The sequence below is a fragment of the Cardiocondyla obscurior genome, linkage group LG04, assembly GCF_019399895.1.
Source record: "Cardiocondyla obscurior isolate alpha-2009 linkage group LG04, Cobs3.1, whole genome shotgun sequence".
In the NCBI taxonomy this organism is placed as follows: domain Eukaryota; kingdom Metazoa; phylum Arthropoda; class Insecta; order Hymenoptera; family Formicidae; genus Cardiocondyla; species Cardiocondyla obscurior.
Genome location: NC_091867.1, coordinates 3453485 through 3479518, shown reverse-complemented (window position 1 = coordinate 3479518; position 26034 = coordinate 3453485). Strand labels below are relative to the sequence as shown.

Genomic DNA, 26034 nt, shown 5'->3' with positions numbered 1-26034 from the left:
GCCATTAGTCCCTTTGCAAACTTCCTTTTGAGTTCGACCGCGTTTTCACAGACCTGTGCTATAACATCAGTATCTCCGACCGGTTCTGTTCTCGGTCAGGCTGCCGCGATTGTGCGCAGCATGTTACAGCTTACCTTACAGCCCTGCGACGCGGTAGTGTCGATACGACCAGTGGTGGTAGCAGGTCGGGCGATCCAACGTGATGCAAAAGGCTAAACCAGAGTCCCGCTGGCTTGGCCCGTAGGCAGGTTATAGGCAACGCAAAATCATGGAAGAAGTGTTTCAGAACGGCAATTATCCGAGAGAGGCAAACGCCAACGTGACTGAAATGGAAACGCGGAAAGAGGTAAAGGGCCTTGGTTCGCTTTTTCACACGCATTCGTCTGTGGCAAATCGATAAGTCGCTCTGTTCATCGCAATCCGCCTTTTCGGAGTCGTTTTACGAAATTCCGAGCGATTCTTGGGGGGGTTTTTTTTTTCGAAACCTTGAGAAATATTTTCCGACCGAGGGTGGGACGCACGCGACGACGTCATTTAATTGATTTAATTCAAATTAATTCCTGAACAAGCGAATGTATGTCGCGCAGTAATCGTCGGAGCACCGCGCAGCGTCTCTCGATTGGTGTCAGTGACTTTATTCACCCCTCGATCCCCTCGTATACCGCCGTATATCGCATGAAGTGTGGGCACAGCTGTTGCTTACTAATGTTTGCTCCGCCAAAAGCACATTTCGCACGAACGATAAGAAAACAGAGAGAGAACAAAGGCAGAGTCGCTCGAGTTTATGCGAATGTTTCGAGAACTGATAATTGCAATATATTTCAGGACTGTTTGCTCGACCACATGGAGATTTCAATCGTGGAGGCCGAAAAGAGGGCAAACAGGGCACTTAATTTAAGGGAATTCTATACGGTATACCTCATTGAAACTAAGTGAGTAAAAATAAATTGTGCAACGTACTTTACTTGAAATTAATATGAGCTTTATTCAGAAAAAAACGTTGTTACTAGGTTATTTATTTCGTATTATTTTCTCTTTTTACAGAGTCACTGACCCAGATTTTAAAAATGCGTTAACTACATTAAGCTCGCTGTGGCGGCGATATACTGAATTCGAGCTGCTTCGTGCTTACCTGGAGCTTTCGTATCCTTATATTGTGTTACCGCCGTTACCGGAAAAGAAGGTTCTTTATGCCTGGCAGAAAGTGACAACCGACACGTTTGATCCGGACTTCGTTGATCGCAGAAGAGCTGGACTCGAGGTACGTTTTCGAGCAGTTCTGACGACAGAGTACGAATAATTCTGCGTACGAGAAAATTATGGAAAATTTTTCTTTACACAGAACTTTCTCATAAGGGTTGCGTCGCACCCTATACTTTCACGTGACGAACATTTCATGGGATTTCTTCAGCAGAAGGACGGTTGGCGGGAAAGTGTTAAGGAAACAGGTAATTTTTAGTTCTACGTACGCTGAAAATAGATTATTGAGGCATTGCATTGAAGCAGAAGAATTATTTTAAATAACCATATTTATGATTTTTTTAAACAGGGTACTTGCAAATAGCAGAATCGAAACTGAAAGCGCTTAGTGTGGCGGTACGACTAAGAAAGCCGGATAAACGGTTTGAAACAATAAAAAATTATGGAATTGAATTACAGGTACGATAATCAAAGTATGCATGTTATCGTAAAGTTATTGTATGTTTTATTGTGATAAAATTTTAAATGAGCAGCGACCTTTATGAATTTATTTGGCGTCTAACAATATTTCAATTATAATGTAAAGATTCTAAAAATGAAGTCTACGTGTTCACAAATAATTATTTTTGCAGAATAATTTGTGCAATCTTCTGCGAGTACGTGCACGTCTCGTTGAAAAGCAACACAGTTTGTATAAGCTGCACGCAAATTACGGTCGTGTTTTCAGCGAATGGAGTGCCATAGAAAAGGGGATGGGCGATGAGCTGCAGGTACTCCTTGTTACAAAAAAAAAAATAATATTTTATTTGTGTCGCAGTCACAAAAAATAATTTTATTTGGTAACGTCTCCTTTCCCTCAAAATGGAAAGAGTTACGCGTTTTGATAAAATAAAACAAAGAAATACAGTTTAAGCTTGCCAAACACTGCATTACAGCCTGTTTTCTTAGAAATCGGGGCACTACTTGGACTCGTTAGCAGCAACAATAGATACCACGCTCGAGGAAGAGGAACTCATAGCCGATCAGTTAAAAGAATGGCTGTTTGGTGCATCGGCGTTGCAGGCTGTGATTAGACGAAGAGAGGCTCTGCAATTGGCTAAAGAGGAGGCGCACGAAACTTTAACTGCTGCGTTTAAACAGAAAGAGAAGGTCATGCAAGGTAGTAAATGTTTAAGAGTTTCAAAAGTTAGCCTAAGATCTTGTGAATTTTGTTGAGAGAGTAACAGTGCTCGAAATGTAAGCGTTTAATTTTTTATTTTATTTTTAAGGTAAAGGTGGTTTGATGTCGCATTTATTCGGCTCTATAGACACCGAGGAGGTTCGTGAGTTGAAAATTCTTCAGTTGGAGGAACGAATTGCGCAACACGAGGAAACAGTAAAACAAGTTGACGAAGATTTAAAGTAAAAATAGCATTTCTAAACATATCTTAATTAATATTCGATCATAATATTAATAATTCTGATATATCGTACGTAGGTCTTTTTCCATTAAAGCCATGATGGACATTGAGAGATTTCAACATCAGAAGGTGGTCGATCTGAAAGAGACTTTGGCAGCTTATTGCGTTCTGCAATTTAAACTGGCTAGAAAGGTTAATATATGATAAGTTTAATGTTTTGTCAAGATGCTTCTCAATGATAATATTATTCTTGATTATTTCAGGGTCTCCAAGCTTGGCAGCATATCAAAGGTTGTCTCGAAAATATACCGTGAAAAGATTTACGATACTTCGCGAAACAGACTGTCACAGAACAATAATTGTCTCCACGTTTCTCATACGATATAACATTCCTGTATCTGTAAGTTCACTCATGCCGTACGCTTATCACATCGATGTACATGATTGTTACTATTTAAGATGTCAGACTATAAGAAATATTATATGTATATGTATGTAAATTTATGTTACTGAATTTATTTAATTTTATTTCATTATTTATATTTAACATGTTTATTTAGTACGCTGCTTACGCGAAGATACGTACTTAGTCGTGTACACTAAATTACGGTATGCCATCGTTATGATTTGTCAAATTTGCTGTACGCAAGTGACGACAAATGTAATTATTGTGATGTAATTTTTTACACACTGCCCCTATATCATTCGAGAAATAGGCATTTTAATTACATTTTCACAATTAAATCAAATTTAATTGCCTTTATGCAAAATTATTTATTTTCGAATAAATATACTTGTTATAATACCCATTATTGAAAATCGATACGCGGGACTAATGGTATCATTATTTACGTTATAATTTATTATATATATATATATATATATATATATATATATATATATATATATATATATATATATATAAGTATATATTTATATTTCTCTATCTATATATTTTCAGTATTATAGAAACATTAAAAATTATAGCATTTAAGATATAAATTTTGTTTTTTGGTTTAGTTTTACAGGCCTTGTGATCGAGAAGATGATGTCATATTATTAATATTATGCAAGATTTATAGACAATTGTTATTGATTTTATTATATGTATATCTCTATTACTAATACGTTTTATAAAAATTGTGCATAATATTTTTGTGCAAGAATATTCGATTTATTTTAGTGTATATAGGATAATTTGCGATTTTTATATATTTCCACTTTACATTTCAAATTCCGTGCACATGTTCTTTGTATTTGTTACTATAATTTAAAAATCTAATTAACTATAACACTACATTATACATTTTTGAAATGCTGAGTAAATGTATTTTAAAATATGTATAAGATATATATTTTCTACTGAATTGTCTACACACACGTGCAGTTTCAGATGACTATTTTTCGCCAACTCAAACATGTTCCTTCTCAACTGTCAAAATATGAAAGATAATTTTATCTCGTTATGACTTCGTTGGAAGCCCCAAAATAATTTTCAAGGATATAAGTACAAAAACACACGCATATATACGTTCTGTATTATTTTACAATTAATAAAGAATTATAATTAATGTGTTATTTGTAAAAAAAAGTTTAACGGAGTTGTTTTTATTAGGTAAAACGGCGGATTAACTGAAGGGGAAAAAAAGTGGAAAACAGGATAAATTTCAGACACATTATAGGTGCCGATCTGTTATTATCAAAATCGATACACATACATACAACTACGAGTAACATTCAGTAAGACATATGGATAAAAATAAATAGAGAACTTTATGCAGATTATATTATTCACACAAGAAATTATATCACATTATAAAAATGTAATCGACGTAAGAAGAGCTACAGTGTCTTATATTAATTGGTATTCTACTATATACAATATATATGCATATGTATATAGCATTACATTCCATAATAACATGTAAGATCTGCCTTTGAAATATTCACAGACTTCGGTCTGCCATAATCTTGACATACCGAATGCATCAATTTTCTGAGACCAACTAAATTAACTTTACAGCATATTTCTATAAGAAATAATATTCTAGATAAAAGAGCATTATGTTGTATCTGAAAATTAACGTCGTTGTTGATCGTACTATTTACAGCACGCGATGAAACACGTATATATGTACATGCGATGCGTTTTGAAACGCTTGGTTCGTTCATGAAACTGGGTCATCTGAAGTAATCGCTTTTATTTGATTTAAAAACTTATATTGATAAAAGTTCAACAATTAACACATCTATCACGATATTCACGTAAGTATATTGAAGCATGTATAACAATTTCTTTTTTTTTTATTTTTTATTAAGAATTAATGCGAAGGAATTTGATAACATTTTGATTAAGTTCTTCAATTAGAAATTAAATTTTGTTGCGCAATATTTTACTTTTAATGTCAATAATTGTTTAGTAAATGTCAGAAGATTCGCAAAATTTAATATATGTATAACTCGTGAAATATCATGTATTTGTGTTTCTCATTCGAATTTTAATAGATTGCAAGTTATATGAGAAAATCTCTCAAGTTTGATGAAAATGCGTCCCGGAAAAATTTGTAAGTCAGATAACAATATGCTATTTGATTTATACATATATTGATCTACTATAATACACGATCGCAATATATTTCATATGTTTGCTCCTTCGATGTTTTATTAGATTTTATGCAACATTGGATGCCAGCATCCAACAATCGTACAAAATTGCACAAAACTCGTTTGGCAAGTAAGTGAGAGATTAGCATATTGGTTTTACATACATTTTCTAAAGATCGTTATACATTTTCCTTCTTTCTACCTTCTATGATTGTTGGACACATTAAGATGTTAAATGAGAATGTCACGAAACAAAGTTGTAAGCATCCATTTATCTCAGTCTTTTTCATTCTTAAAAAAAAAAAAAAAAAAAGAAAGAAATGTTTTAACTGAACGATCTTGCTTTTAGATCGCCGTTACGGTCATGACACATCATACAATGTTATCGTCATATCCATCGGGTCATTAGGCAAATAAAAGGACATCGTCGAAAGAATAATGTAGAAATCGATTAATGCATAAAAAAATATCAGTCTTTTTGAGGATTCAGAACGTGAGAGTACGCGTAGGTTTATACGGGTCGCTGTTCGTTGTTATCGTGGATATTCCACATCGTCATCGATAGTTCCTCTCGGGGATTCCCAGTCTCATCGAACACACGATCCTCGGGCATGGTCGATCCTTTGGGAAACCTGAGGACCTTCAATCCGGGCAACCACTTCAAAAATCTCCACCATTTTTTCTCGGAACTGCCGATGTTGGATACACTTTTGTAGCTCGTTGTTTTTGTCCACGAAGTCTCTTGATTTCTGCGAATAGGTCGATCTTTGTGGTGTCTGTTAGGCGAGACTCGCAAATTATTCTTCGTCGGCAGGTCGTTGTTGTTCCTCGTTTCTTTTGCGTGTCCATCCTCGATCGAATTCGTCCGCGCAGTCTCCGGGATGTTGATGGACATCGGTAGATTTTCCTGGTTATTTATGGGTCGTTTCTGGATCTCTTCTATGGAATTCCCCGAACCCTCCATGCTGTCGGCAATTATACCGGACGCTCCATCGGGTACCGCTATCCTTGAGCCGTAAGCACCGATCGTCCTTTGCTGGGATCGCGACAGGCTAGAATAGGATCGTTGCTCGTTACGCGCTGGTAATCCAGGAAGTCTGAAGCTCTTCGATAATGTCTCCTGGAATGGACCAGACTCGACTCGTTTATAATAGGCAAAATACATCTTATCTTACGTTATTTAAAAATAGCAATTTACGAGCGACAGCGATAATTAGAAAAGCTCTAATTTACTAAAATATATAAATTTTGAAAGTCATTCTGGCTGCAATATATTTATTAATATACCAACATTTGCTCCGTGATACGCATTAAACAAAGAACTTTATTTAAATTGTCGTTATTAAATCTAGATTTAAATTTAAAATTTTTATACAACTTTTCATTAGTAAAATAAAATATTAACTTTCTGGATTGCTTACCATAAACGCCATGCGGAATTTGTTTGACATAATATTGTAAAGGATTGGATTGATCGTCGTGGAGACGTAATAAAAAACACCTGACACGTAGGTCATTAGAAGGTAGAGGAATTCCATCCACGGGCCGTTTGATGTGATGTGGTCTTCCGTATTAGTACCATATATAGCGATCAATCGTTGTACGTGAAACGGGGCCCAGCATATGAAGAATGCTATCACTACAGCAACTGTAACAAACATATATAATATAAAAAACGTATAAGAGTCAGGTAGAAATGATATATTGTTGGTTACTTCACATTTTTGTAATAAATGCATTAAATTATTCTCGTTTTTATGCACAGCACAATGACTATTAGTAAATATAATGCATTTATAATTAACGATTAAAAAAAAAGAAACGCTTGTTTAAATACATCAAGTGACGAAGATTAATAGTATATTGAACCAAGTGTCAGGGACGAACACGTGTAAAAAACATTATCATTTTCGCACTATAAATATGAGCCAAGTACACCAAGTCGACAAATACTAAATACTTTACTTTTAATAGCGGAGATCAAAGTAGATGGCATTGAATAATTTTAATATTTTCGTGAGATCAAAGATCTATTCTGCGAAATGGTGATCTGCGGAATAACACATTTGAAATATCATAGAGAGAGAGGGAGATACAGAGAGAGAGATTAATAACTTACATTAGAAAGGACGTGCGGAGTTGATACAATTAAATTCCATCAAATGCACATTGAAATTTATATTAATAAAAGTTAACACAATTTATTACTGTGTTATATCGCTTTCCGCGGAAATCGCTAATGTAGACCACACTGTCGCACTTTGAACTTCTATTTAAGTACGTCGTAAAGCGTATCGCAGAGTGACCAGTGCATTTTCCATTGCATTAATAGCTCGTGCATTTTTATGGAAATTGTTCTTTACGCAAGAAGGATATTATACTAAATTGTTTTGTAATTGAATTTTTCAGTGTGCAACCATTTATAAATTTAATAACTAAACTTTTTTTTATTATATTTTATAATTTCTGTTTATCGTTATTTATTTTTGGTATTGATCAATGCAATCTTTTTTTTTTAATCGCATATAAAGTTATTCGATATACCACGATCGCGTGTGCGAACCGTCGATTCGAAAACAAAAGTACATCCGCGATCATGATGAAAATATTGTTTGTACATTTAAAGTTACTACACTGTAATTTTTTGGTATTGATTTTGTCATATAGGTTTTTTTTTACAAAGAGCTCTATCGAAAGCCTGTTTCATTCGTGCTGTGCAAGTTTAACAGACTCTCGGGTCAGCTTTTATTTATTTATTTATTTATTTTTTTTACGTTCCAAAAAGTACTCGCTTAAATAATTACATTGCTCGTAACAAAAAACCAAAATATTTTATTGCACTGCTATTTTTGCAATTGCATTGGATTATATTGTTCTTTAATATTTGCTTGGTAAAAATTACTACAAAACGGTAAATGTGAAACAGTATCGTAAAATTGTAAGACTAATTAAATTTGTGACACGTGTCGGAAAGAGAAAATTTGAGATGCGCAAACGGAGTAAGAGAATCTCTTATTAATTTTAGCAGCGATAAGTATAATATAAATCTTATACTTGTAACTCCAGTTTGTTGAGATACGGATTATATTTAAAGAATAACGATGATTATATCTCATCTACAAAGGAAATCGTCTATTGTGGTCTTTGGATTTTTCCAGTTTGCGTATTTTCCTTTGCAAATAACGTTTAAGACTTTGAACCACTTGATTATCATGCGAAAAGAAATCTATATGCAACGAATAGCGCTTATACGTAATTATTCCTATCAGATGTTATTATATCATATTACTTCTACCTGTTGTCTATTATTTCGTACAAGTATCATTACGAACAATTGTTCATGATTATAACATTATGCAACTTTTCAGTATAGCTTCTAATCTTTCCAGTCTTATTTATATCTTATTACAAGGTAAAAATATGAAAAAAATAAATAAAAATATAAATTCTCTACATTTTTATCCAAATTATTTTAATTACTAATATTTTACGAAAGTATATTAATTTTAATCACGAAAGCCTTTTAATGGTAAAATTATATTTTGACAATAAAAGTACTGCATAGGAAAGGAAGATCTTAAAACGTGATTATCTTAACACCTGACGTGCGTTACATGACGTGATAGAAAACAGGAAATGAAAGCTTCCTTTATGCGACCAATTTTCGTTTCATTTGTTCGCACATTTTTTTTTTGTTAGGGGAAGAAAGTCATGGGTGTATGACAAATGCTCAACATCATTTGCGCAATGCTTTGTGTCATTTGTGATTAATGCGCGCTTTTATTTTTGATTACATCTAATACGCTCGATACGGAGTTTAATGTAAAAATCCTGTTACAAGAAACCAAAGTTCACATAAAGTTTTGGCAATTCTAATGATTGAGTACGTCATAATGGGACACGTGGATTGAAGGGTTGACCTCATTAAACTTGCGTCGACGGTATTTCCATTATCAACACGATATAAATGTGTATGTGAGATACACCGGAGCATAATGACTGCATATCATTCGACCAGCCCGTTTTAAATTTATTTTATAATGGGAAAATTCTTCTGAATTATCGCACGGAATAATGTTTTGTAAGTGCAAGAGAACTTTAACGAGGCGTATTTATCTCTGATTTACTAAATAACCATTCTCCGAGAAATATATATATTTTGTAGAGTAATTAGATCTTAGATACGAGTGCGATACTTTTATATAAATGAAACAGGTAATGGACGGAGAGCACACGAACGGTAGATAGACTTATTTACATAATACGAAATTAATTAACAACATCTTGACGGAAAAACAGGTTTTTTTTTTTTTTTTTTGCTGTCTGATGTGTAATAGGTATTTCTCGTTACGTACTTACAATCAGAACATGCCATATTCAGCAATTAATTGGCTTATAGAATTGAATCAGACGATATGAATAAAATTGATAACTTGATTATTTTTAACTTCTTCATTACACGTTCGATAATTAGTAATAAACTGAGCAAAAGTAAAGTAACAGATATATTATCACGCACTCGTTACCACGCTTCGCGTTTTCATTTTGATAAAAGTTTTGAAGATATTACTGTTTACTTTTTTTTTTTTTTTTTAATTATATTCGACGTGACCAAAACAACTTTAGACTAATGTAGTTCGTGGAGTTTTTGGAAGCATTATCAGTTATTTGAATGCAATAAACCACAATTGATCAGGTCAGACAAATGATATATACAAACATGTGGAAGTGATATGCAGAGTATATTCACATTATTATAAATTATATCATATTATTTGAATTGTAATTTTCCATTGAGAGCTTTATTACAAAATTACTGATGGGTATTAATGATATAATGAATTACATGATATGATGAAGTAATTGAAGACGTTATACATATAATACGCGTATTTTTTTCTTTTTTTATTGCGAACTACATCATTAGACTTTTATAAACAACTAAATTTATTAAAATTTCAACGATTATCGAACTTCATTATTCTTTTTTCATTGCGAGAGGTCCTTTCTTTTTATGAAAGAATTATTAATCTTCGTGCATGTGCGTCTCACGTCAGTACAAACAATAACAGTTCGCAAGTCGATCGTAATAAAAAAAGGGTATTTTTTATTTCATGCAACCCACGTTGCGCGAGATGAATAATATATAAAAAAAATATTGTTGGAAAAATCACCGTCATAAGAGATCCATTCGCTTACACAGACGCTGCCAAGATAGAGTAACATTCGTCCAAGTGCAATCTATCTCTATCTCGTATGTTTCCTTTCCATTTTTCTTTCTAAGTCAAGCCAGTTATTGTATCGATTTCTCGTGCTTTAATTTCGTCTTAGAGACCGCAGATAAATTGCGCCTCTTATTTTTATATTTAAAATTGCATTAATTGCAAATCTTCATATTATACATATTCGCATATTCTTATTCGCTTTTGCAGAGTCTTTACAAAAATTCGTACGCGTTCCAGATACGGGCAGAATTTTCTTGATAAATACATGAAAAAGGTGAGAAATGTAATATATGTATACTAAGAAATAAGGTGTTATATCTATACAACGTTTTCTTTAAATATTTGCGTTAAGAATCGCCCATCTTTTACTAATAGACGGCTTAAATTACTAAATTAAATATTGGTTTCCTGAAGTATTAGCTTCGAGGGCTCAGAACTGCGACGATAACCAAGTTCGGCCACTCGAGCCGCCGAAAATGAACATCTCTCATGACCCACATGGTATCTTAAAAAAACATCCGCGCATAAAGCATCCCTCTATTTCATTTGACGCTGATGGTTATCCACTTTCGTGACGTGCTTTCGCGATTCGTCCCTTTTATCATTATAGAAAACCGACGGCGATTTATGTTGTGGACACGGATTAGTCTTCTTCCGGATGACATCCTCGTATTTTTCAACTACCGATCAACAAACGCGAGAAAAATCGGGAACGCGCATTGAATATTCAGACGCGTGAAATATATTCCTCATTTTGCACCGACGATCGTGGGCGGCAATCACTTGCGTTTTATAAGAAATCTGTAGCCGACTCCGTGGTAACAGAAATTTTATTGAAAGAATTAAAGACGCTTTTGATTTGTATTAAAAGCAGTATTTTCTTTCTCTCGCAAAAAATTTTTTATTTTTTTTTTTTATTTTTAAATCTATATCCTGTCAAATGAGACAATGCGAGATGTGTACTGATGAGAATGGATAAGCAGCCCTGTTTATGACGACTAATTTACGCCTATTATAGAAATTCAATCAATTAATTGGCAGTCGCATATATGTTCAACAAAATAAATCTGTTATTATATGTCGGATTTAATGTACACATTACGTGTGATAAAATGTGATGGATATTCAATCTTTGTGGTTGATAATGAATGAGCTTCGTAGCGAGATATTTGATTCGAGAACTATTTTTGCTTTGTCTTAATTAATGGAGCGTCGTCAATATTTCTTATATTACATATTATATAATTTTAGACGGCCTGTTAAACTACAGACCCTGTATACATAAGATATAGAACTATCATACATGTATACATATATATTAAATAATAATATAACTTTCCAATGTAAACTGCGCCGGTAATTCCGTTTCAGTCAAACAGTTTAATCAAAAGTTTAATTAAAAGTCAGCAGTGTGATACGAGCGGCATAACTGCTTTTCGCAGTCGTTAGGATCATATGATGTTATTGAATGAAAGCCGTGTAAGGGCGCACGTTCACCGAGATGTAGATCGACATACTAACAAACTAATTGCAACTTGCGGTTGTAGATTTTTCTGAATAATCTTTCCCACTAGAGATTAACGTTTCATCCGTTTTATCGCGTGCTTCCATTCATCGGGGCAGTAAGTCGTGAACGTATCACGCGTCCACGTTTTCCCGCGCTACGACAAAATAATAGAGTAAGATCGGAGATCCTGCCGTCTTTCGCGACACCATGGCGCGAAGAAATTGCACGAGACGGCATTCTTATAAACGCGACATCTTAGTGCATCGTCGTGCCCGTATCGATCATCGGCGAATATTGTCCAGAAGTGCTTTCCGATAATTATCGGGCGATTTCTTTCTTGCGACTTTGATATAATTGTACACTCGGGGCGACTTTGATAGAGCTTTATGAAGAAAAGAAAAGTCGACGATGAAACAAGCAAACTAAAAATCGAGGAGCAACCCGCGGAAACTTCTTTACGCTCTCTTACTTTGCATGCGCTCCTCCCCGCGATGATACATGAGTCGTTGTTACGTTAAAAGTTATGATCGATATTTAATTAGATTCTATTCGGATGTTCTCTAATTAGGTTTATCTTTAACGCAATCGGTTAACTTTTATCGCGCCTATCACGGGAGAGGTCCTTGTCGTGATGAACAGAATAAAAAAGTTAATTGGATGAAAGAAGCTTTCGGTGTTGTATCGATAAAATGTAATTTCTTTTGCACAGCGTGTGTCTTCGATAATTGCACGTTGATCGCGTTTTACTAGCCGATACCTCATCGCACGCGATCGAATGATAAACGCGACTATAGAAAGACATTTCTGTTACGTTAACCCTTACGAGAACATTACGTGTCCAAGGGCGTGAAAGGGCAAATAAGGCTCGCGCCTCATTAATTTCTTTATTGCAAATATTAGTTTTGCCGTCGCGAATAAATTTCATACACACGTAAATTATTTATCAGGGACGATAGATTCATACAACGCCAATTTAAATGTATTAAATGTTTATTAGAAAAATAATTAATTAATAATTGAAGTAATGAATTGTTAGCAATGCATAATTAAAAAGACCTCAGCGGTACGTATTCAACAACCAACCTACTTTGCTGAGTAACGTCGGCTGGAATCCGCCGCCTTCAATTTTTCACGTGGCAGTAAAATGAAATTAAATATGTCCTCATCTGTCCGTCGTAATGCACGTAGAACATAGTATTTTTCATGTTATTCGCGTATGTGATTATAGCGCAACCATCACGTTGATTGCTTTATTTATTTGAACCTGACGGTTAGAAGTTGGTCTGATTAAAGCATACTCGCACGCAAGATTAAAGCATAACAGCGTCCACGTCCGCGCTATCTACATATCTGCTGTTCGGAATTTTCCAATGATCGAACAATTCAGGTGAATTGACTTCGCAGCGCAGGTGTTAAACTCTCCGGATTTTTCATGAAATCGTTTCGGCGCGCGCAAGCCCATTCTACGGCGAGAGTAATTCGAAATGGACGGAGGGAAAAAAAAAAAAAGAAAGGGGCACGAAGTGTAATTACAGTTAGGAGCGAGACATCGCGAGCTTTAGATCCGCGTTGTATTTAATTCGGCACGACGAGTTGTGTCGTCTCTCATACAACAATGTATTCAAGATAAGCTGTATGCAAATAAATGTACTTTGGAATGCCGCACTCTCTACCGGGATATTCTACATATGTTTACACACAATTTACTTTGAAGTACGGCGTGTCGACTCAATGCATCGCGGCAAATCCAAATGCGACCTTAAACTCGCTCATTCGTTTCTGATGGCACCTCATAAAATACAATACACACGGAAGAACGTATGTGTATGCGTAACATTTCGCTAATTGAAAACGAACATCCATACCGTAAAAACTAAAATACTGTTTTAAATTGAAGGCAGAAGTATATTGAATATATTGAATAAAACGTGTAACGATAATATACAAAGAGACAAAAAGAGATAGACTCTTCTTTGCGTAGTATTTTTATTATACCGTGAAGAGGCATGTTCAAATTAAAGCAAATAATATGTAGCATGAAAGAACTTTGATGGCTTATGCTATCGGCACATTTCTTCAGGATACGAACACGTCGTTCGTTCAAAGATATACATATGTGCATAATAAAAAAAGAGGGAATATAAATTCCTAATGTCTTAAACGTGAACTTTATCAAATATTTCAGGAAGAGAATGCCTAATGTTGAATTAAACAAAGCCACAGTTACACGATCACTGAAACTGATGTTATAAAACATCAGACAAATAATATTAATTTTTTCTCCGCGAAGTAGCAAACCTTTACCAAGGCAAGGCAATAGTTTATCAGACCGGAATTTTACGTTCGACTAAGAGAAAAAAATTTATACTTGGAATTAATCTTGATGATTGTATCGTCACGTGGAAATCGTAAAAGTGGGTATAATTCGGACGGATATTTGTCGGTAATCGATCAATTTGCGCACTTGTCTACTTTATTACTTTTTCTTTTTACTGTGCAATTAATCTTGATTTAAATTGTGGAGTTAAACAGCGGTTAATTATCCAATAAAAAAGTATTGATCGTGAAAAAAACGGAGTCGGGCTTTTGCGCGGGAACAGAGAAAGAGAGAGAGACTTTACACATTCAATACGGAAATATCCGCGCGAAAGATCTATTTGCTCAGAGAAATAACGCAACATGCAGCATCGTAAATATATAATGTATGCAGATGCATTGGCATGCTCTGCAAAATAAGTTCGGACAGAGTTTGCCCACCTGAGCCCGGTTATCACGTTGTGTAACGAAACAATCAACCGTGCATTGCTTTCATATCTTCTTTTTTTATTTTTATTTTTTTATGCATGATTAACCAACACGTGTGTAACGCTTTACGCTGTTGCTAATTCACGCTGAATTAAGAGAATGATTGGAAACGTGTAAAGCGAATAATTGATTTCAGATAACGTCCTTACGTTTATTAAAAAAAAAAAGTGACTTGCCGCTATCACAAATCTACCGTGCGAAGTTAAAAATTAAAAAAATTGAAACAAAGTTAAACATCCATTACGCATTGCACGCTGTGCTCGTGCATTCTATTTCTAGTCGATCAATATCAATTTCCGTGTATAATTAAAAACAGATGGGCTAAGTCGCAATTTGCCGCTGTCTCTATTTCATAGCGCTCGCTGATTTCACCGTAATCGTTTTTTATACCTCGAGCTGTTGTTACGAAATTTACCACATATTTGGGCAGTAATTTTTTTTTCTTTTTTCTCGGAATAATGAATGCAATTTTTAAAGGATTTCTTGTCTTGGCATCAATTCTTGCTTTTGGAATAAATCGCAACGCGCACATCTCTATTTCGTACCGATGCGTATTTCACATTGTAAACAGCTATCGTTACAGAAATTACATTGACAGTTTGACAAATAGAGGGAGATTGATAACTGCGCGAGTAATTTTATTAAGAACGAATTTGATATTGATTGATTTATGCAATAACGCGGGTTGGTTTGTAGCATTTAGTATTTTCTTGACCGACATCTTACTGCGCACTTCAAATTTATGTTCAAAGTAACGCCGCAATTTTAATTAGAGTTTAATCTGAAACTTTCACGAGGCAATTAAGATTTATGAGCGAAAATGTAAATCTTATTTTAATTCGTAATTGTCATTTGTAACATAGTATATTAAGTAAAAAAAAAAAAGAAGAGCTCGACGTGGCTACTGGTGAAGACTAACAATAAGTATTAGTTGCGCAATAAAAATTAATATTAGCTGGACTGTGGAAATTAGTAGAATAATCGTGCTATGTTTACACATGCCTTATAGCCTTGAATTAATCCAACTCGCTAGCGTTTAGTTTTAATAGCTTAAAACGCTGAAGCTATTGTGAACTTGATATTCACATGATTTAGAATCTTGATTTCAATTAATTTTTTTCAAAAACGTTATTAAAATTATTTATTTAAATCATTAAGAAATTTAAATATTAATCGTATTTATTTAATTATTCTCTGTCTGTAGTGTTGTAAAAGAAAAATGTATATAAATTTAATTAATAGAATAATTTTAAAGAATTAATAAGAATAAATTTCTTATATTTAGCAAAAAATCGTAATTACGTCTAATGATATTATTTCTAATGTTGACAAAATTTCACGGAGTCGTGAAAATAGCGCTGGAGTTATGGAGTGCACCGTTATGTTCTCGATATAGATGATAATCTTCTTTTGCATATAACGTTGCGTTGAACCGAGTTTACCCGTAAGGTTTTAGTGTTAATTCCATAATATATATTATAGTTCCAAACAGTTCTATGGGAAACGTTCATGTTTAATCTGAATTTTAAATAAAATTTTCAGCGTTAATAATAAACATATTTAAAATATTGAATAAAGTATAACTACGAGCAATTTTTTTTTTTCATATAACGTTTAACAGTGATTCGCACGTTGCATAAAATAAAATTTGTGTTGTGAAATGCATTTATCTTCACATACGCCTACAGATCCCAATAAATTGATATTTTTTTATTAAACATTTGAAACTTTTGCTGTAAAATATAAAACTTTTATGTATACTTTTATTACAGAAATGTTCTGATTTTATCAACGTGCCGAAAAAAAGATTATTTTATGTCTGTGTTTATTAATTTTCTAATAAACGCAGTTTTAATGAAGTCGCCGTTGCCACAGCGTATTGACACTTCACATTTATCATGAAATAATAATGCGCATTTATATGAACAACCATGCAATTATTACAGCGTCAAAGCTGCAATAGTGTGATAATTATTTGCGGTTTACTGAATCGCTCGCGCATTCTCGCGTAAAAACAATATGACTCATAAAACGATCAACGCCCAATGTCGTCGCGTTTTTATTACATAAAATATTTATATGCAGTTTAATTTTTTATTTATTTTAAATCACAGTTAGGTAAATTTTATTCTATCTATTAATTAAAAAAAAAAAGAAAGAAAGAAAACCGTGAGCTTAATTATTTATCTCAACCGTTTGCCATTCTAATTTTTGTGCCAAAAATATATAAATAAAACTGAGCATCGCGAATGGAACGAAGGAAATATCATAAAAGTCTCGCGTCTCGTCTCACCTAGCATCTTCAGCACCCTTCGGGACGATCTTCCGGGATGGTGCCTGCAGTTTCTCATCGACTCGCTTCTACCCGGTACACTCATATTCGACTTCCGGAGCTTGAGCCCGATCAGCACGTAGAGAAACGTAATCAGGCACATCGGTATCACGAAGAACAGGAACGTGGATAGTTCGAACGAGTGGCTGACGATGATTCTCTTGACCGTGCACATCACCATGTCGGGATGATCGTGGTGCCGCACTACGCCGAACTGCAGGGCTTGCGGTAGCGCGAACAATAACGCCACTAACCAAATCACCAGGATCAGCTTGATCGCGCGGGACAGGTTCGAGAGGGTTTGCGAGAGGAACGGATGACAGATCGCCACGTATCTCTCGACGGTGAAAGCGGCGATGGTGAGGACCGACGCGTTCGTAGACGTCTCCGAAGCGAGGCCGCGTAGCACGCAGAACCCCTCGCCGAAGATGTAGGGGTACTTGCACCAGACCAAGTACATCTCCGCTGGCAGGCCCGACACTAGCAGCAACAAGTCGGACACTGCCAGGCTAAAGAGATAATAGTTTGTGGCTGTGTGCATTGACTTGTTGCGCGCAATCACGATACACGTGCTGACGTTGCCGATGATGCCCGTGAGAAAAATCGCCGCGTAAATTATCGTCACCGGTATCACCACGAACAGGGAGTCCCGATACGAGGTAGACGACATGTCCGTAGATCCCAGGGCATCCGTGTACGTGTCGTTGAAGTAGATCTCCGAAGACAGAATGTCATCGTAGTTGGCCGTCAAGTAAGTGCCGTTCGACAGAAAGGACACCACCGTCGGGGCCATCGCGGTCTTAATCACTTGATGCACGGTGTACTTGAGAAATACTCGCCCTCTGACATTCTGTATCACTTCTGGCGATTAGCCCAGTCTTTTAATTAATTTGTAATTGTGATAATCCTTCGTTCTCATTGTCCGTCAGATTGTTTCGCAAAACTTTAATCCGCTCACATTTTTCTTCATTTTGCTTTATCGCGATTAATTCGAGCTTTCATCTAAAAGAGAGAAACTCGATTATTTCACGGGAAATTTCATCTGAAAACTTTAACAAAGAAAAATTACACGCGTGTCTCAATCTTCTCCCGAAGCTGTGGATCTTCCTACATCTTCGATCTACCGGAAGCTCGTTTTAACCGGGGCGATAACTCGATATCACTTACTTTATTACTGAAACGTATACGAGCTTGAGATCACAAACCTCACGAACTGAATCCAGGGCAAAGCAATTTTTTCGGTGTAGCTTTTTATTAGACGCCCGCTCGGGCCTATTTTTTTTAACTTTCGTGTTAAGGGATTGCTTTCTATTTAATTTCTTCATGTATGTAAGAGATCGAGAGGCAGCGCGCGGTGATCTCACTCGAGATTATTTTGCGTGGCTTTGACTGCGATTTGGTTTTCCCTCGCTCGTCCGTTCGCACAAAATGCGACACCGCCGTTACGGACGCCGGTCGAATCACGACTGCCGGTGTCGCGACGCGCCGAAGGACGCCGGGCGTCCGTCTATCGGGTAGCTTCAGCGCTGGCGCGCCGATATAGTCATGCCTCTTGATACCTCAAGCTCGCTAGGATTTCCCGTTTTTACGTTATTCCTTTCCTTTGACGAGTCATGAATGGCGGCAACGGCAAGCCCCTCGTTCTCCTTTTTTACAATCAAATCCCCCGAATCGCGCGCCCGCGCCGCAAATGGGCACCTTCGAATTTTACGATTTATCGCGGCTAATGCCGCGTGAATTGGCAATCCCGTTTCCAGCTCATACTCGCTGAATAAATATCTAAATATAATTTAGGAAGACAGAAGAGGGTGATTCCTCTTCACGCAGACGTATATTTCACATTTTAGATTCTACTCGTTTAATAAAAAGTCGCAGCTTCTATATCTTATCTTGTATTTTGCACTTTTTTTTTTAAGAATAACTGTTTCTAAAAATTTTTGCGTTACGATGGTATACTATGGTATTAAGTGATGCATTATTAATTGATCGTTCAAAAATGTATTAGCAATCATCCGATAATCGTAGAAACTAAATATCAAAGGTATAAAAATAGCCGCATTACTTAAAAGAAAATTATTATTATATTAGGACGAGTCTCGACTTCTCATCGGAATTTTATATCCTACAAACCAAACGCAATTACGTTTTACTGCCTTAAAATTCAATCCAATTACAATACATTCACTAATTTAGTTTTACAAAATCGATCTTGGTATTTTTCTTATATTTTAATACGCTTCTGGATGTCTTCAAAGTGACGCAAGAAATACCCGATGTACGGAGAATTAAAATGCAAAATAATTAGACAATATTAGCTTGCCCTCTACTGTTTTATTGTTCATTGTTAATTATGTAATGGCAATCACGAAGCATTGGCGAAGCCATTCACAATCGCGTGCGTTTCCGTACACGTGCCTCATGCGCCTCATTATGTAAATCGAAACTGCATAAACTTGCCTCGAATCGAACCGCGCAAAAAGTAAGATCAATGCATAAAATATGAGCATTGTAAACAAAAAAAAAATTGTGTTAGATTATTTTGATATCTTCTCGAGCGTTTTGCCGGCAAACTAAAGAAGGTGACTCCAGATCGTCCGCTCAAATTTAAACGGAGCACTGCGAGAGAAACGCGCGAATTATTTGCCACTTAAATTAATTTACGAGCCATAAGCAGATTTTAACGTCATTGTATAATACGTTGAAATGGATTATCATCCCTCGCAACTCGGGTTGACAATAGCATTATAAGATTCGGAATGATTCGTGTTCGCGAAGGCGATAATGTTATCGAAGCGGGGTGACAATGTAGCGCCGATTTCAATTACGTCGACTAAAATTCGTGACGATTTTGAAGGGCGTCGTAGACATTAAAAGGTTTATAATGTAATCACTTTTGCCAATCAAATGGTGCTTAAAATCCAACCCCCCCATCTCCGTGATTTTATTAATATTCACTACGCTACGTAATGCTTCCTTTGTTTTTTCCCCTTTTGACGTTGTGATTCTGCAAGCAGCCAATTATTTTTTTTCTTCTTTTTAACCAGCGATGTCCACTTTAACGTTTCGATTGTTCATTTCAACTCTAACATTTATAAGAAACAAATTTTTTTTTTCGAGAAAAGTACAAACCTTTTATTTTAGTTTTTTTTTATTTTTTTATATTTTTTTTTTTTTAGTTAAAGATTCACAATACATAATTTATTTGCATACAAATACGCATGGCAGACTGTTATATTTTGGAATATATATATATTTATAACGCAAGGAAATACGGTCATAGAATACATAGTACAAAGAGGAATTATCTTTATATCACATTTCAATGCGTCCAATATTTGCATGTAGGATTATGATACTGGAGATAGAAAGAAAATGTCATTATTATTTCAATGACAACATGAAACCCATTGTGCATGTCGTCTAAACGCACAGGCAGAAATTGGCATTACAAATTACCGTGCAATTTATTGCATGTACCGTTATGCATCGAGCAACAATTAATAATAGTTAGCATATAGTTGTGAATAATACATTGCCGAGTATAATTCTCTTAAAAGTTACACAGCTGCACTGAGCAGTACACGTCGCAGCTGATCGATTGATACGACATCGACGCGGACTAACGAGCTGTAACTTTCTCGACTTGCAACTATCGCAAGTAAGTGCGGTCATCGTAATTAGAACCGGCAACAAACCGCTGATATGGTTTGGAGCATCCAATTAATGGAGATTGGATTTAATGGTTGAAATTCCGTTAATCTCGGTAATCGGAATGTTCGCCGTACTTTTCTTCCTTTTGAAGTTTCGAACATCGATAAGACAGACATCGTTTTATTTTTTTCTTTTTTTTTTTTTTTAAAGACATGAATGTCTTAGGAAAAGTCCACACCCGCGCTATCGATTACGAGATATCGTCCGTGATAAAGGAAAGATGTGAGGCGTCAAAAAGGATATATGATACGAATATAATATGTCTACGGGGCCAGCCAATACCCGGCGACGCGAAATTTTCCCCGATTAATACGTGGGATTATGCCAGTAATGTAATTCCATGCAGCGGGATGATACAACATAACTGCATAACGTGCATACGAATCGTGTGGAAAATCCGCGTTTACGATTCTTCTCGCAAATCATAGTCGCCCCCGATTAGGATGTAATAAGGTATAATAAAACAATCGTAGCAATATCGTTGGGCATTATTAAATGACACGAAGGAATGCGTATGTTTGAAAAGAAGAAAAAAATCATTTATTTTACGTACATGCTACGCGATATCTTTCAAACGAGATCAGTCGTTGGATACTTATACCGCTCTTTCTTTCGCTGTTGTTTAAACAAAGTGAATATCTATTTACACGTACATCAGTTTAACGATAGGATCAATTTTTGCTGCGAAGTAAGCGTAATAATTTCCGTGTCGATTAAGGAAGAACGAAAGACAAGATAAGCGATCATCCATGATAGCGTCGGCGGATGCTCAGTACGGGAACTTTTATCTGTAAAAATAATAACAGACATAATTGGAACGTGATTATTATTCAACGTAGTAATTGACTCATGCCGCGCTGGCATATTTTGTACTTTGTTTTTCGGCACGTCGGCTTTAATTCGCGTAACGGCAAAGAGAGACGTATTTGCGGTACGCTGCATTGAATCAAAAGACTTACCTGAAAGTGATTGGTGACACCATAGTAAGGATACACGCCGCCAAGGACGTAGCGATAATAACCATTATGTCTGATGCGATATTCGCCCGGTTTAACGTCCTGCGGGATTTCCCACGTAATGGTCACCTGACTCGACCCCAGTATCATAGAAGTTCGCCTCCATTGAAATCTAAAAGCGCAGATATCCCATTGCGATTTATTACGCCATAAAGGGCAAAAGTAAGGTAAAAATACGGCCGGAAGAGATCGGGGGTTGCGAACTCGCGTTCCGAATTGCACGATCGTGCAAAAATTCGGTTTGACAACACGTACTTGGTCTCCCAGTCGGCGTCCGTGGCCACGGGGATCCAGACTTCATCGTCCCCCAATCGTTCCACGGTTAGGAACGTTTTACCAGTCATTAGATTGTTGCGCGGGTGGCCGGAGACCTGCAAACGATTGACGCTACGTTATTGTACTTTGCCTTCTTTTCGATTTATCTCTGACTTTCAGCTGCAATCGAACGCGTAACGCAACTGTACGTCTATCCGCTCGAAAATAAACGAGAATCTCCTTGTTTCCACTTCAAAGAACTCTATTTGGAACAAAACTGCCGACGTGTTTTACATACTATGGCTGATACCGTAAACAACGTTCGCCCCATGATAGTTTCCTTTTTTTCCATTTCTCTCTTTTTTTTTTTTTTTTTTTTTTGAGCGATCAATACAAGCCGAGAGCGGAAAAGTTCTGGACCAGCCATCGCGCAGCAAGTTACCGACCATGATTCATTTGTGCCTGATGCTTTCACGATGCACCGCACGCCTCCGCAGCCGGAAATTATAGCCAGAAGGTAATTTACGATTACTTAATCCGTTCGCACCGCGTCACCGAAGGCAACTTATTTTCCATGACCGTTACGCGAACGCGCGGGAAAACGTCGCGCTGCTTTTTATTACATGTCTCAATCGCGATAAAAATGCGGATCTGTCGGAATTAACACAAAACGACGATTTCCGACTCCGTAAGAGATCGATGCGGCATTCATTCCCGTTATCATTCGTTGGCCCAACGAAAATACCAACGCAAGGGAGGCGAAATCCTCAACGAAAATTCCGCGCATTGAAATGCAGCGAATTTGACGTTATATTTTTGCAATATTATGAAAACAATAATATGCTTATAAATTCGAACGGGAATACTTTTTAAATGAATTAATTAATCAGCCTTGCAAACAGATTTGACAAATGTGAGACTAATACTTATTAGCCACGTAATAGCTTGATTAATAATCTACGTATCGTACAATAATTAATGTGCCACCGTTAATTCTCGATAATGAATTAAATAAATAGATTTAGTATTAATACGTGACTGTTGATAATTTTATGTTCCACCGTATAACAATGTCGGATGATTATTCAATATGTATCCGTTTACATCCACTTATCTTATATGAGCTATTGTAAGCTTTCGGATATAGGGCGGATGGAGAAAAGAAAGGAGAACGGATAGACGAAAAAGAAATAGCCGTGTTAGGCATTCTTTTGTTCGACTTTTGCCTTGATGTCTTACGTCAAGTTCGTATAATAATATCGTGTCAGCGGCAATTTCTTTTTTGCTGCGAGGAAAATTCCATTACAAAAATATTTATAGAACATGGGAAACTAGTTGACATCGTTTTTCTTCGACAGCGTAGAAAATGAAATAGAAATAATTTAACAATACACGGCTGTTAGTTTGTTTTAACGACAATGCCGACGGATTTGCAATCGCGAAATAAAAATACACGACGTCTACTTGGGTAGCCGATCGTATGTCGTGATTGACTCTCGCGATTTAGTTTATATCGCCGCGAATTCAACAAAATTTCCTGTTGTCGCAGCGGGTGGCCTTGGCTAACGGCGTTAGTTCCTCCGATTCGCAATGTGTTATGCCGCATTAGAGGTTCATTATTGCGGCGTTTACAGGCAGATGGTGTGCACGGGCCGCATAGTAATAGGTCCATTTCGCAGCATATCCATCCGTTCAATGACTCGCGAAGCAAGCGGCACCGCTATACGTAAAATGGAATTGCACGTGTTTTGCGCAAGCTACCGTCCCCCTCGCTCCGACCTACCCGAATTCAATTACGTCGCATTTCGCGTAATGTCCCCGTGTGACGCTGATACGGATTTGAGTCTATTTGCTACGTCGATTGTTCTATTATTCGAAAACGGATGACGGTTTCGTGCGGGAAAAATCAAGGCTCCCCCTCAACCCCCTTTCAAAGTGACGTAAAATTCACAGGTGGAAGGTACCGGGAAAAAAATACTTACGAAGATCGTCGTAACCGTGTCACCGGGCCACGCGACTTTCGGCGGCTGTTGAATAACATCCCCGAAGTTGTAGCCCCAACGTGGGGTATCGTACAGCACGGGAGGTACGAGAGTTATCAGATTACTTTGCAGCAACTCCGGAGCACGCGGCCCTGACGGGACAGCCCTTTTCTGCAATGATAATAAAATAAACGCATCTGCGCTCTCGTTGTAAATCCCGTAAGCTAAATATGCTATTCTGTGACGACGTAAAAGATAAATGGATGTATATAAAATATTCCGCGAACACGCGACAGCTGATTGCCAAACGGGGAAGTACGCCGCTGCAAGATCGATCGCATCTTGACGGCGAGGAGAAATGTCGAAGCTTCGAATTTATAATATCGTTACATATTTCACTCGGCTAGTGCGTATTTTTTACCCACTTACTTGAACAGCCGCTTGCACCAGCTCCTGATATTGCTTCAAATATATCGTGAGAGTATGCGGACCGTAAATCGTCGACGCGCCTTCGTATCTTTGTATCTAGAAGTTGAGAATTCAGCAATCGTTATTTACGTAGAGAGAATTATTCGACGTAGTTTATCGCACGACTTATTATTTATCTCGTTGTATGTCAAAAGGACTCGTCGAGCGGCGACGTGTGCGAGCAACTCCGTTAGCGGCGCAATACAATATCGTATATCGCAAAGCGTTCTACTTGGAAGTCCTTAAAGTGGCCTCGATCCTTGAACGAATGCTTAGATTTGGTAACAGCAACGAACGGCTCACCTGATACTCCTCCGGCGTCGTTACGTAATCGCTGTAAGTATTGCAGAGCCCTGCGACTATTACGAACGTTTCGTCGTCGGATGCATCGTTCATGATTTTCTTGATAGCCTCTCGTAATCTCCTTCCGGACATTGTCGTGAACTCACCGGGCACACCGGCGATGACGACGTTTCCAATTACGGCGACCTGGGTCGAAACGATTTTCGGCTGCCACTGATACGGGAGTTTCATCTGAAACCCCGCATTCCGACGATTAAGCGTCGAGAGCAATAATTTCGAAGCGTTCAGTCGCGCCGCGTATCACGTAATACTGACACGTCCATTCTCTTTTCCTACAAATCGCTCCTCATTACTTATCTAAACGCGATAATTTCCATCAAATCCTATTGTCGATATTCTTTTGTACGCAGTATCCGTGAGAAGAATCTAACGCTCGCCTATCGCGCAAAAAAAAAATTTTTTTTTAATCGCATATCTTAATTGCACCGTAATGACAATATTAATTGTACAACGCGTGATAGATTCGAGATCGTCCGATAGAGGCAGGCTTACCCGACCAGTGGCTAGTAAAATAGGCTTCGGGCTCTGACAGCGAACGTCGTCCTTCGTTGGGGCGGCCAAAAAGTTTCGTACGGTGTTCCAGAAGGGATTCGAAGTTGTCGTTCCTTGCTCGAAAGCGAACGAGCCTGGTCCGTCGGTTGTGCCAGCCGCGAAGCTGTAACCCATCGCAGGTAAGCAGCCGTGCACCTGTCAAAAATAAATAAAAAAATTTAACTGCATCCTTTTTTGATGGTCGAAAGCTTGCTTCCTAGGATTATGAATTTACCTCTTCAACTTTACCCGTTGTCTCGTTCAAAAATTCCGCGGACTGTTCCGGCATATTAACAAATTGATGGACCGCTCGTATCGGTCCGATCACTTCCACCGCTTTGCTCTGCCATAATCTCTGGAATAAAATTTTTTTTTTCACAAAAGTAGGACATGCCGCGGTGGAACAATGAAAATTATCATTCGCGCGTTTAAAAAAAAAAGTCCCGATACTATCTCCGAGCCAGTCGTACGGCTTACACTATGGGAGGTTCTCCTTCATCCGCACACGCATTTCCGCGATTACGTGGAAAACGCGAAGGCAAAAATTTGATTATGATCGATCGTGAAGAAGATAGATAAGCGAAGTGTGTCTTTGCGCCGGCTATAAAAATTCTCTCAATGATCGCGATTTTCTC

General features: G+C 37.0%; 3 protein-coding genes across 5 annotated transcripts in view; 1 reads left to right on the top strand and 2 right to left on the bottom strand.

The window, feature by feature from the left end:
- The first annotated feature begins 121 nt into the window (after positions 1 to 121).
- On the top strand, positions 122 to 3104 carry LOC139102277 (sorting nexin-4). Its single transcript, XM_070656069.1, has 10 exons — positions 122 to 346; positions 826 to 932; positions 1045 to 1261; positions 1343 to 1448; positions 1550 to 1659; positions 1833 to 1970; positions 2149 to 2359; positions 2469 to 2601; positions 2678 to 2792; positions 2864 to 3104. The coding sequence occupies exons 1-10, from the start codon at positions 269 to 271 to the stop codon at positions 2912 to 2914; spliced, it is 1266 nt and encodes a 421-aa protein (XP_070512170.1). The 5' UTR covers positions 122 to 268; the 3' UTR covers positions 2915 to 3104.
- Positions 3105 to 4267: 1163 nt separating this feature from the next.
- Positions 4268 to 21151, bottom strand: LOC139102267 (pyrokinin-1 receptor). The gene is made up of 3 exons (XM_070656050.1): positions 17035 to 21151; positions 6626 to 6852; positions 4268 to 6324 (listed from the first exon to the last, which is right to left on the bottom strand). Exons 1-3 carry the CDS (start codon positions 17864 to 17866, stop codon positions 5716 to 5718), a joined length of 1668 nt encoding a protein of 555 aa, XP_070512151.1. The 5' UTR covers positions 17867 to 21151; the 3' UTR covers positions 4268 to 5715.
- A 146-nt stretch (positions 21152 to 21297) lies between these two features.
- Positions 21298 to 26034, bottom strand: part of Cdase (neutral ceramidase) — a 120769-nt gene continuing 116032 nt past the window's right edge. For all 3 annotated transcript variants that reach the window (XM_070656041.1, XM_070656039.1, XM_070656040.1), the window contains 8 exons: positions 25635 to 25754; positions 25361 to 25555; positions 24809 to 25039; positions 24467 to 24562; positions 24038 to 24208; positions 22056 to 22171; positions 21744 to 21912; positions 21298 to 21572 (listed from right to left, as the gene is read on the bottom strand). In XM_070656041.1, the coding sequence (XP_070512142.1) occupies positions 21528 to 21572; positions 21744 to 21912; positions 22056 to 22171; positions 24038 to 24208; positions 24467 to 24562; positions 24809 to 25039; positions 25361 to 25555; positions 25635 to 25754 (1143 nt within the window). In that variant the 3' untranslated portion in view covers positions 21298 to 21527. The remainder of the gene's footprint in view (positions 21573 to 21743; positions 21913 to 22055; positions 22172 to 24037; positions 24209 to 24466; positions 24563 to 24808; positions 25040 to 25360; positions 25556 to 25634; positions 25755 to 26034) is intronic.

What these genes read in the sequence shown, in the direction of transcription:
- LOC139102267 (XM_070656050.1), bottom strand. Translation starts at nt 17,866, where the DNA reads ATGGCCCCGACGGTGGTGTCCTTTCTGTCGAACGGCACTTACTTGACG. An exon ending in AAGGGTGCTGAAGATGCTAG is followed by an intron (nt 6,853 to 17,034) that starts GTGAGACGAGAC and finishes TGTTTGTTACAG; the next exon opens with TTGCTGTAGTGATAGCATTC. An exon ending in AATTCCGCATGGCGTTTATG is followed by an intron (nt 6,325 to 6,625) that starts GTAAGCAATCCA and finishes GGTCCATTCCAG; the next exon opens with GAGACATTATCGAAGAGCTT.
- LOC139102277 (XM_070656069.1), top strand. Translation starts at nt 269, where the DNA reads ATGGAAGAAGTGTTTCAGAACGGCAATTATCCGAGAGAGGCAAACGCC. An exon ending in GGAAAGTGTTAAGGAAACAG is followed by an intron (nt 1,449 to 1,549) that starts GTAATTTTTAGT and finishes TTTTTTAAACAG; the next exon opens with GGTACTTGCAAATAGCAGAA. An exon ending in CAAGTTGACGAAGATTTAAA is followed by an intron (nt 2,602 to 2,677) that starts GTAAAAATAGCA and finishes TATCGTACGTAG; the next exon opens with GTCTTTTTCCATTAAAGCCA.